Consider the following 12,544-nt stretch of genomic DNA (forward strand, 5'->3'; position numbering starts at 1 on the left):
CACGGGGTGCTTAACTTTTTTCCAGGTGTATATTAATTTCCAGCAATCTTGTAATTTTTGTAAGCAGAATATCAAGTAAAATCACTGAACTACTACTAAGTACTAACAAGAGATATTTTTGGCTACTAAATATAAAACTAAAAACTTGTAATTCACATAATTCATGCATTTTTTTGTTCTGTATATGTTACAGCACACACCTGAAATTAACTAACTACTTTGGTAGAGGTGAGTTTAATATACCTTAACCAAGCATAAATTTTTACTATCTCTTTTGGAAATCTCCAATAACTTCAAATAATGTAACATTTTATCTATGCTCCTAAAATGCTGTTTAGATATTTATCCTTCTAAAAGAAAAACAATGGTGTAATAATATGTAATGCTTTTCTTTTACCAAAGTAGAATTTGGAGCATAGTCCCTAAGTTGCCATGCAGGTGCCCTAACTTAGCTATCTGGTTTCAAATGTCACAGGCTTATTATGTATTAATTTCATTTGTTTTGTTTGCACAGAAAATGGCATGACTCCTGAGAAATGTAGATAGTTTTTCTTGTCAAATATTATTTCTAACAGGTAGAATGAGCACATTTTAAAATTTCTTACAAGTGAATCAGTCAGACATTACTGAAATTATCCATGATATCTGAATTAACTTATCACTGGGTATGGTGAATCAGAGACAATCTAATACCATAACCAAACGTTCCACAATAGTAACTTCATTTTATGTCAAAATGTTAATAAAAGTTATGATAATGATTTGTTAAAAAAAGAAGAAAAGGGGACAAGTAAATAAAATCCTAAATGCATTTTGAACAAATGACAACATACATAACTAGGAGACATATTTCCATAATTTTGTCCAAATTTATTAAATTTCTATTAGTTTCTTTTACAAGCTGATGAATAAAAAATCACCAGTAAGGATAGTTACATTCAGCAACAGATTAAATCTAAAACTTGTGGATGTAATCTGTTTGACATATTCACAAATAATAAATACAAATGAATTTCATAACAATTGATCTGATATGTCCCCCAACAACAGCTGCTCATAATGAAGAACATATCAGACACATAGTTAAATCAAAGTCTTATTACACTTACAGAAAAGATACTAAAGTAATGGATGTGTCTGAGTTGAACAAAAAATGCCCCTTGGGGGTTTGGGATATGTTGATATTATTAATTTTGACAATATTAGCAAGAATTCAGAAAGCAACCACATTCTCTACACTTGCTGGCTTGGCTTAACTTCTCAGGACCAATACCCAACACTGCTGTGACTTGACCAATCCAGAGGCTGTCGGCACCAAGTAACAGTAAAGTAGACCAGCTTAAATCAAATCTGCAACATTCATAGGCATTTCTTCTACTTGAGTATTGTAGAACTGTTCAATGTCACGCAAGGTGCGTTTGTCTTCTTCTGTAACAAAGTTTATGGATACTCCCTTTCTGCCAAAACGACCACCACGTCCAATTCTGCAACAACAGAGGGTGAAAAGAAAAACTTCAGCAATAGCAATGACTACATTTCATAAAAACAAAAATTATCATAACTGTACATTCTTCACAAACAAAGAATCATGATTTTGAACCCTTTTCTACAAAACATGAAAATTCCAGTATAAAAGCAAATATACTAATTACACTAGATCAACCATTAAAAGCATCTGTTCTTAAAATCTATGAAAAATAAAATACCAAAAACAGGTGTCGAGTGAATGGAAAGTGTAGTCATGATCATAAACAGTAGTTATACTGATAAGCTTAGTGTAAAAATAGTTCTAATAAATGACCACCAATTAGCATCGAACCAATAGATGCTCACACACACAATATATATAATTAAAATTATAGGAGACAATATGTAACAATACAGTATTTCAAAACACAAAAAAATGTACTTTAAAACTACCTGATTGATGTATTCAGTTAAATGACATACAGTATTAGCTTTCTAAAAACAAAAAAAAATTCACCGACAAACTCATTCTTTGTTGGCCCAGGAAGAAATATATGCGCATATATTGGTGTAATTAAAGCTATATAATATCCGATTAAAATATCTCAACAGGATACTTCAAGTAACAAAGAAAAAGCCAATACTCTAAATGTTTTGTGTGTTGATGAGATGTATTTTTTAGTGTAAAAAATTAAATATTTCACGGGTACTGCACCAATTCTTAATTTTAATGTGTATATAAAACATAGTAAAATATGGTTAAGGCCCTATTTATAATCTCACCACATCTGGAAGATCAATAAACTATTTTAGTCTTAATAGTGGGAAAACATGAGCTATAACTAACATACTTTTTCTACAATGAACAAAATTTTGTTTCTCCTCAACACACAAAAAACTTAGGATTATTCCAACACTATATACAACAAACAAAAGTACCAATCCTAAGTGATGGGAAAAGTTAATCTATCAATTTGAATTATTTGAAAAAAGTTAATTGTGTTGCACTTTTGGTTTCACTAAGAAAAGTAATTGTTGAGCATTTCAGTCATGCTAAGAGCCGCTCAACTATACCATACAACAAATCTTCATTTTTTATTCTTTATGTCACATCACATTTTGAAATGTGAACAATAGTTTCCTAACATTTTGTGTAGAATGTCCTGCGTGCAAAATAAAATTTGGCATCAATATTACTCATGCCTGTTCTCCCATCATTTCAAAAGTGAATGAATGTTGAGCTTTACCTGCATGTACAGCTTTTCAAATTAAGCGTGGGAAGCAGCCACTGTACATGGGAGACAAATGTACAGACAGACACCACAGTTCGCTATATATATATATATGTAAAATATTGACACCCAATTAATGTTATGTCAATGACCGAGACCAGACATCCAAGTATTTATACACAAACTGATGTGTAATCTACGTTTCTTCCAACTGACAAACTAGACTGTTATTATCCCACTTACAAGCTGTTAAACAGCAGGATAAGTAACTACAAAGAGGTGCTATTATTTAAGTTTTACAATCACAGCAGGAACTACAGAAGTGTCTTAAATGTTATGTTTACAGCTAGAACTATGACTTTAGACAAGTTATTTTAAAGGAAGATTTAAGACTCAGAGTTAGAGGTAGTTTATTGAAAAATATGTAATAAAAACTATAACGAAAAAATTACTTATATCTACTTCAACAACAACAAAAAAGTTTTTACTGTAACTCATTACACGTCAGTGCTACATATGTTTAGATCTTCCATGGTCTTAACTAACAATTTTCTCCTTGGTTAAGTTTTATCTCCTTAACCTTTCTGATATAATTATTGTTCTATGAAAGTTACTTATTTCAGTGTTCTGGTCTTGTTTTTTTTATGTTCTACAACCCATGCATTACATTTCCACCTCTCTATTTCAGTTAGTTCACATACTGGAAAGTTCTTCCAATACCTGTATATTTCTAAGTAGCATTGCATTATTATTCTTTTCCTCATGTCCCAACAGATTTTATACGACCAAATGTTTCCATCTTCTGCTTATTTTGATAAGTTTTATCAATAACACACTACAGGTAAATTTACAGTATAAAACACTCTACAGAAAAGAATTCTGATATTACACTATGTAAAATTTTGAATTTATTTTTCAAACATATTTTGTTATTATTTTTAGCTTAAATCTTCTGCTACTGGTTTTATCTAATTCTATCTAACTAACCATGAATGCATTATACAAATTAATCCTTTTCAGACTGGATGATTATCACTGATATTTAATTCTCTTCTATTCTCACAGTGAAAATTCTCAACCTAAGTTCTTGAAACTTGATTTAAATTGTAAATGGTGTCTAGTTTCTACACAACGTAAGCTTTAATATAGTATTTGAGGTTGTGAAATATCTAAAATTTTGTTGTGAAAATTGAATTTGGAAAATTAATAGACACTTCTTTTTTACCTTAAACTTTTTATTTTTTCATTACTGATCTGAAAACTCCATTTAAAATATAAATCAGTTTTCACATATTTGATTTTCATCAACATACTTCTTTTTGATACTTTTTTTTTTCCAACTGAAGCAATTAACTTATAACTGTAAATCATACAAACACACCATAATTGACAAACATTTGCTGGTGAACAATGACACTACTTTTAAACATGGCAACACCATTATCTTTTTTGCCATAGTAATGTGATACTTTGCTAACAATATTTTTGATTGATTTCAATTTATATATACTTATAATTAGTTTTTATAAAAGAAAATTATTTTTTGTATTGTTGTTTGAGCACAATATATTTAACATTATAAATAATAAATGAAAAAAAAAGAATTTTTATTATCCACTTCAATCAATATCCTTACCCAATCTCTTGCTAAAGAAATGTATTATTGTAGCTTTCAAATGGACATAAGACAAAAAATTATTAGAAATGAACATCATCAGAAATCATACAAAAAGATTCCAAACCTCTAAGGATTTCAAAATTATAAATTGTATTCCCTTTCAAAACTGGTAACCAATCCAACTTCTGAAGGATCCCTGGATGGTGCAATAAATGTGGTTAAACCATAAAATAACATAAAGCAAAGAAATGTAAAATAATTAACAAGCTACCAAAAATGCTCAAAACAAAATTGGAGAAATAAAGGTGCTAGAAAAAAAAAAGTTTTAAAAAATCTGTAAGTACAATGTTCAAATACCTAGAGACATGAAAGAAATGAAAGTTTGAACATTTTCATTCATAAAACAAACAAAATAAGCAATATATAATCCAAAAAAATCAATTCTACAATAGTTTAGAGTAAAGAATTGTTGAAACACAATTAAATTATATTTCTTTAATTAAATTTATACATTTGATTTGTGGACATGCATTTATATTGACTGAAACATTCACCTGATGAGTAACGGTTAATACTTTGTAACTGCAAAGCAATTACAACAAAGAGTAATATAGTTTGTTTCAAATAATTGTAAAAAGTTGCACAAAGGTTACCTGCAATAGCTGTCCCTACTACCAACTCTTGGGCTACTCTAATAAAATTTGACTATCACTCTTATAACATCTCATGACCTCCAAGTGCAGAGCAACGTGGACAATCACATTCACAGTCTGGCATGCTAACTACTAGGATCATGCCCAGCCCATACTGCTGTGTAACCATAATGGAATTCATTATGCATCAAAACTACAGTTACTTATATATGAATGTACATTTTCATTCTAATTTTGGCTATTAAACCGTTAGAAAAAAATAACATACCTGTGAATGTAATTTTCTCGATTTGTGGGAAGATCATAATTTATTACCAATGAGACCTGTTGAACATCAATTCCTCTAGCTAATAAATCTGTTGTAATCAGCACTCTACTTGATCCAGATCGGAACTCACGCATAATTACATCTCGCTCTTTTTGGTCCATGTCGCCATGCTGTCATGAAGAAGGGAAAAAATTAACAAAACAGTAGGGGATTCCAGCTTATGAATAATGCAAATATTCCAATTTCTCTGGGTCAACATTTTTATTTGCAGATTGTATGTCATTTCATTTACAAAAATGAACGTCATAAGTTTACTCATAAAACTCGAATATTTGTTCTAAAATCTATATTTAACAGCTTTCTGTCAATTTTTTGAAACTATTTAATTAGTGGATAATAATGTAGAAATTGTAGAATAATTAAAACAAAAATTATTTTCCCTTTGTATACAGTTCAGGCAGAGTATTCATGATGAAAAAACAAATGATGATGAACTGATAACAACTGCCTGGTTCTGGGTGACAGTTGTAGAGAAAAACTTGGAGGGCTAAAGATTTTTTAAGTGTAGCACAAGTAGAGTGGGCAGTGTTTCAAAAGTCTTCAATCTTTTGTATCAAGTTTTGCTTGGTACAGCCTAAAATTAATGGTACCTGTAAGTGCTGAGCAATGGTAGCCACAAACTGCTGACTTCTATGATTAAGTCTCCATTTAGTAAGGATTTCGACATGTTAACATAGAAAGATTATTCTTATTGTTTTTCAGATTTTATGCGAGCCTAGAATTCTGAAATTGCTTCAGTCTACTTTGTGTCCCCTTAACATTACATGTTCTGCAATAAGGAGAATTTTGTAGTTTCATCAGTCTTGTGCAGTTTTTGTATGTTCTTTTGTTCTTGCCCCAAAATGTCTTCCGGTTTTTCCAATGTAGGTCTGTTTGCATTATAATGGATATTTCATAAATGACTTCTTTTTTTTTCTTTGACAAGGATAGATCTCAGCAAACATAAATGTTAAATTTTTCACAAACACTTTACACATAAGGGAAGAAAATTATAATAATTTTTTTTTTGTTATATGTAGGAGTTGGTGTTTTTCAAGCTATTGGTGATGAAACTGGAAAAGTAGCCATTCTATCTAAAATACTGTTTGTGTTTGTGAAATTTGAACAATCTACAAAATACAAAAACAATCCAACTATTTCTCAGAAACAAGTGTAACGTTTCAACATGTAACTTTTTTACACTTATGAAGATTATTTGGTATTGGTGGCTTAGAATATAAATTTAGAACTGACTGAAAATCATGAGCTATTATTGAAATTATAAACACATGTCAGCTTTCACACAAGATTAAGTTCACTAATTAGCAAGGTACTTAACAATTAACTAATGTTCTTAATAATTCCTTTGTCCAGACAGATACATTTCAATTAATGGGGGCATTAAACAATGTTTTTCTATTAGCAGTTTTGAAAATATAAAAATCAGTTTCATAAAACATAAGATCTGTTGATTAAAATTCCCTTTTAAAAATAAATAATTAGCATATAATAACAATTACACACTTTTACTAGCAATTCATTTTCATATCTTTTTCATTTGCTGATAAAAGTATCAGTCACTTCATGTAAGGAATGAGGTATATTAAAAAAGCCATTTAGATTTTACTGCATTAAATTTAACATTATGCAAAAGCAGGATTATCATAAACTTTACCATAGCTGATACAGTGAAGTCGCGCTGATGCATTTTTTCTGTTAACCAATCAACCTTCCGTCTGGTGTTGCAGAAAATCACAGCCTGAGTTATAGTTAAAGTTTCATACAAATCACACAATGTGTCTAGCTTCCACTCCTAAAAAAAGTAAAAGCAATAAATATCTAGTATGACAATGGTAACTCTTAAAGAAAATTGTAAAGTACGAAAAAAACAAAAATAGTTGGGTAAACAGAAATATAGTTTCTGTTTTTGATGTTATGATTAAAAACCACTTAAACTAAGAATACTAAAAGCTAACAAGTTACTTGAAACTTGTAAGTGAATTTTGCTCCATTTCATACAACTATGCACCTAAGATTTTTATTTTTATTTTTTACTTTACAAATCCCGGAACGTCAAGAGTTTTACATAAGGTTCCTTTAATTCAGAGATAGGCAATTACTGGTATTTGCTAAATGATTAATAGACAGGCTCATTAATTGTTTAATACAAGAACGATTTTTCCTCTAACTTCCTGTAAAAAATATTTCACCAAATTAAGAGTTCTTGTGACTTCTAAAGTCTTTGCTTGTTTGGTAGAAACTTATAAAGGATAGAGAAATCCATAGTAAATAAATCTACAATAAAAATCTAAAGGAAACCTGAGAAAATATATACAAATACCATCATACCTAAAAACTTGAGCATCTAATAATAATAATATAAAAATAAATAAAAAATCAGAAAATACAGCTTTTTGGAATATGGCAAACAAAACAAAATTTAATGCTTTATAAATAAACTGACCAATTTTTCAGATATCAAATTTGGACCACCTTTTTGTGGGGTGCCATAATGCCAGTAAAGTGTAATAACATTTCATATAATACCATTTAGTTTCAAATTGATATAGTTGGTGCAAAAATAGCAATTCAGAATTCAATCCATAGGTAAGAACCTCCTATTTTCTGAGATATTAATATATTTATTGAATCAACCAAGGTGGCTCACCCACCTATTCTCATTTCTGAAAATACTTGCTTACATACACCTACTTTGCCCAATGATATGAATATAGCCAACTGAAAGCTCAGAATGTCCCCTGTCTCTGCAGAGTATTTATGCAAGAAACTCTTTCTTTTCATGCTAGATTATAAGCAGTAAGGTAAGACATTAATGAGCTCAAAAAATCATATTTTTTTTAGACCCAAATACAGCTTTGTTACTGAGCTTGATAAATTATTATGGAATTCTGTGGTATTGATAAAATAATTTATGATTTTTTGATATTTCAAAATGCATATATAGAACCTAAAAAAAATTATTGTATTTTACATCCTCCACGTTCAAAATTTGATAAGGCTTAGCAACTTACAGCAAGCAGCAAATGAGTACAAAGTTCATAACCAGAAGAGATAACTGTTTCTATACTTCTTTATTTACTGTTCTATGTTTTAGGGAAAAAAAGGTTAAGAACTTATTTGTAAATAGTAATAATGTATATATACATATATAATGTATTATAACCAAAATGTGACTGTATTGTACAAAATACTAGTCCACTAGAAATTTGAAAATTTTCTGATGCATAAAAGTATTTTTAATTTTAAAAATGAGAAAACATTACTTAAAAATATTTTTATATACTAAAGCCTTGTAATGTTTACTGATAATCTGCAAAATTTCATGAAGATAAGCTTACTGTACTAAAAGTTATAGCATGAAAACTATAACAAGCGCAAAATGGTTAAGAGGTTGGTCCCTGGGTACGAGCCATTGTGAGAGTTAAGTGACTGAACAACTGATACAACAAGATCCCTTATTAAGGTTATTCCTATCCAAATTATACATCTAATTCAAATTATGATAACCCACATGCATTATCTTGCATTAATTATAATTAAAACCCATCTACCATTTATTTGCCCAACTCACTAAGTGATCTAAATCCTTTTGTACAGCAGCAGCAGCCTCCTCACAGCCAGCAACACCCATGACCTTAATATCATCTGCAAATTTAAGCAATTTATTGACCATTCCTTCATCTATATCATTGATGTAAATCACAGACAGCAAAGGTCTTAAGACTGAGCCCTGAGGTACCCCACTTGTGACGTTAATCCAATTTGACTGAATTCCATTTGTAACAGCTCTCTGCTTTCTTCCATCCTGCCACTCTTCTATCCAATTTACTAACTTGCCCCCACACCTACAGAGATAAGTTTTTTCTCAAGCCTTTTATGTGGCACCTTGTCAAATGCTTTCTGAAAATCCAGATACATCAAATTTACACCCTTAATCTCATCATAAGCAGTAACCTTTTCAAAGTATATCAAAAGATTTGTAAGGCAACATTTTCCCTTAGTGAAATAATGTTGGCTATCCAATAAAATTCAAAACTTTGCAAAGCATTTTTATCAGACTTTCCAAAACTTTTCCCACAACTGATGTAAGACTTGTGCAAGAAGAAGAATATTGCTTAAACCTTCATTAGTAAAAACTGAAGAAAAAGCAGAATTTAATAACTCAGACATCTTGTATATGAGCCTTCCTTTATCGTCCCTCAAACGTCCTACCCCCATTCTAACATTTTGTTTACCCTTAGTGTATTTAAAGAAATCTTTACTGTTAAATTTTTCATACACCCTTTTTGATGTCCTAATTTACTGTTTGACCAACTTTCTTAAACTTCTAAATCTCCCGTCATACCAGTCAATTTAAACTTTTTATATTTGTGATGCTTTTCTTTAAATTTATCTCTTAACCTTTTGTAAGCCAACCTGGTTTTTACTTGCAGCCACTCTTTTCTTTCCATAAGAAATATGTTTATCTGGGATATTTAAAAATTTATCTATCAATTTTCCACATTTGATTAGTCTCTCCAAGTAACTCAGCTGTCCAATTCACAAAACATAACTCTTGTCACATCCCTTCAAAATTAGCTTTTTTTGAAATTTGTAACCAAAATATCATTATTTCTGATCTCCATATGCAGCAAAACATTAAACCTAATAGAGCAATGAACAGTTTCCAAAAACCTTTCTTCTTTGACTCAAAAATTTTCCCAATTTATATGCCTGAAATAAAAATCACAAACAATTATGACCCCATTAACAGTTGAAATCTTAATGTCACTCTCACTAATTTCATCATTTGGGGTTTTGTAACAAATTCCCATTAAAAGCCTTTTCCATTTATATCAACTGATAAAAACCTAAATGAATTTAATCTCCTTGCTGTCATCTTTGATACCCTCAAGTTCAACAGGATGTAACTCACATTTTACATATAAAGCTACTCCCCCTCTCTCTTTAATACTCTATCCCTATTAAATAACCTCTAACACTGTATTTTAAAGATATTTCTGTCATTAAAATTGTTTACATTTAACCATGTTTCAGTTATTCCCATTATATCAAAATCCTCCATTCCTATCAGTGCTCTAAAGTCATCTATTTTATTTCTTATACTTCTACTATTACAACAGTAATAATTAAGCCTACTCTTAGAACAACTTCTATATTATACTAATTCCCTATGTTAAACTTTTCCCTACATCTTATTCGTTTTGCACTTAGTTTATCCTGGCCTTCACCAGTGTTTAGACCTAGTTTAAAACTTCCCTTACAACTGAGTTAAAAGCTTTACAAACAAGCCAGCCCCTACCCTATTTAAGTGTAAACCATCCATTTCAAAAAGCTCCCTTCTCCTATTAAACTGATCCTGCAAGTCCAACTAGCTAATCTGCTCATCCTTACATATTAAACTAAGTCTAGCATTCATCCCCAAAAATAATTTTCAGCAGTATCCCTAATACAATTAAGTTATGGCTTTTTTCTTCAAATACATTTATCAACTCCTTGTACTTATCAATTAGCTCTTCTGACTTACCTTTCTGTACATCACTGCTAGCTCCCTTTATTATATCTATTCCTCTGTCAGTTATATCCTCTATCCATGCCCTTGGGTAGCATAATCTAATTATTTTCTCCCTATTTACCCCACAGATTATCCTATCCCCATGCCTTGTCAAAAACTTGCCTATAACCTCCTTAAGTTTATCATTCACGTCCTTCTCTGACCCTTTTGTTTTTCTTCCCTACAATAGTTCCTCACCACACAAGCCAAGGGATGAAATCTGTTGCTCAATAGAAAATCCTCATTACAATTAAATCCACTACTTTAAGCCCTAATAGTACTGTTTCTAACTTCCTGAATGTCACTGTTAGCTGACATATCCCTTGTATGTAAAAGCTTAAGTTCCTCTTAAAATTCTGCTGCCATTTCCCACAATTTTCACTTCTCTTTATCTATTGCCTCTACTTTAATTAGGATAGCCTACAACTTCTCCTCCAGCCTGCAACTCTACAAACAAGTTGCACATTTTCACTGCTAGCTTCCTTAAGAGTACATACCAGTCCTGAGTTCCCAATTAAAACTGACTCATTGCACCCATCACATCTAACAAAGTGTGAATGCTTAACTCCTACACTTGGTCTTAACCATTGTATTTGCAGCCTAGGAATAAATACTCAACACTAAATTCCAGTAGCCTATTAACACTAATAAGCCTAATGTTTGAGAATCAAATATATTACAGTATTTTATCACTACTTTATCTTCACACTAAAGTAAGTAAGTTTGTCTTTAATTATATAGAAGAGTCAAATAACTTTAGTTGATATTTATATAATAATACAATGTATTTAGCCTGACTTATAACGTACCTATAATTATAAGCTGAATTTAAACTAATGGATCTAAAGTCAAATAACCAAGTTTATCCTTAATACATGATGAGACAATTAGTCTTTAAATTGTACTTGTTTCATAAAACAACGTACTTAACCCTTTCAAGATGGGTCACAGGTGAAAAGCCATATCATCTCATTTGTTGATTTGCATTCAAAAATTTATTGCACTACTATTTCATGAATTTATGTCAATAGGTTTGGTATCAAATTGTAGATTATAATTCCAATTTTAGTACTATACTAAATTTCTTACTTGAAAAGTAAATATTAAAAACATGGATAAACATAGATTTTTTTGTGTACCATGTGGTATGTTGAATGCAGTACTAGTTCAAATTAGATGTTTGTGAAGTCAAAATACTACGTTGAAAAATTCGTACATCTTAGAAACTCAAATTACCAATATTGACAAGCTAAAATATAAAATAAGAACATCTTATCTTTTCTGTTTGCCAAGATATTGCTCATGTAATAAATCAAACACAGTGGCATCCCACCAACCTCTTTCCATTTTTGGAAACGCTTCCTTATATACACTTTCTTTTAAATATGACATGAATAACCAAACAAAAGCTCAGAATGTCCCCTTAGTGGCTTCCTCAGCCATTTTAACAAGCTTTGACGGCATTTCTTTCTTTTGAACCAATATTTCAAGGAGGTAGGGTATGTCTTTAGTCTGCTCAAAACTTCATATTTTTTTAGACTAAAATACATCTTAGTTAATAAGCTTGATAAATTATAGTGGAATTCTATGGTATTAATGTAGTAATTTATGATTTTTCAGTTATTCAAATGTATATATAAAACCTAAAAAAAATTCTTTTGTTTCATATTCTCTATGTACAAAAGTTTTATA

The 12,544-nt window shown here is 30.4% G+C and overlaps 1 protein-coding gene across 1 annotated transcript in view; it reads right to left on the reverse strand.

Annotated features, from left to right (window-relative positions):
• Positions 1–845: 845 nt before the first annotated feature.
• The window catches only part of LOC106457260 (eukaryotic initiation factor 4A-I-like), a 43,948-nt gene continuing 32,249 nt past the window's right edge, over positions 846–12,544 (reverse strand). Inside the window, exons 8-10 of the mRNA XM_013916652.2 lie at positions 6,953–7,090; positions 5,239–5,408; positions 846–1,484 (exon numbers count right to left, since the gene is read on the reverse strand). Of these exons, the coding sequence (XP_013772106.1) occupies positions 1,340–1,484; positions 5,239–5,408; positions 6,953–7,090 (453 nt within the window). The 3' untranslated portion in view covers positions 846–1,339. The remainder of the gene's footprint in view (positions 1,485–5,238; positions 5,409–6,952; positions 7,091–12,544) is intronic.

This window comes from Limulus polyphemus, unplaced genomic scaffold (assembly GCF_000517525.1).
Source record: "Limulus polyphemus unplaced genomic scaffold, Limulus_polyphemus-2.1.2 Scaffold308, whole genome shotgun sequence".
Taxonomy (NCBI): domain Eukaryota; kingdom Metazoa; phylum Arthropoda; class Merostomata; order Xiphosura; family Limulidae; genus Limulus; species Limulus polyphemus.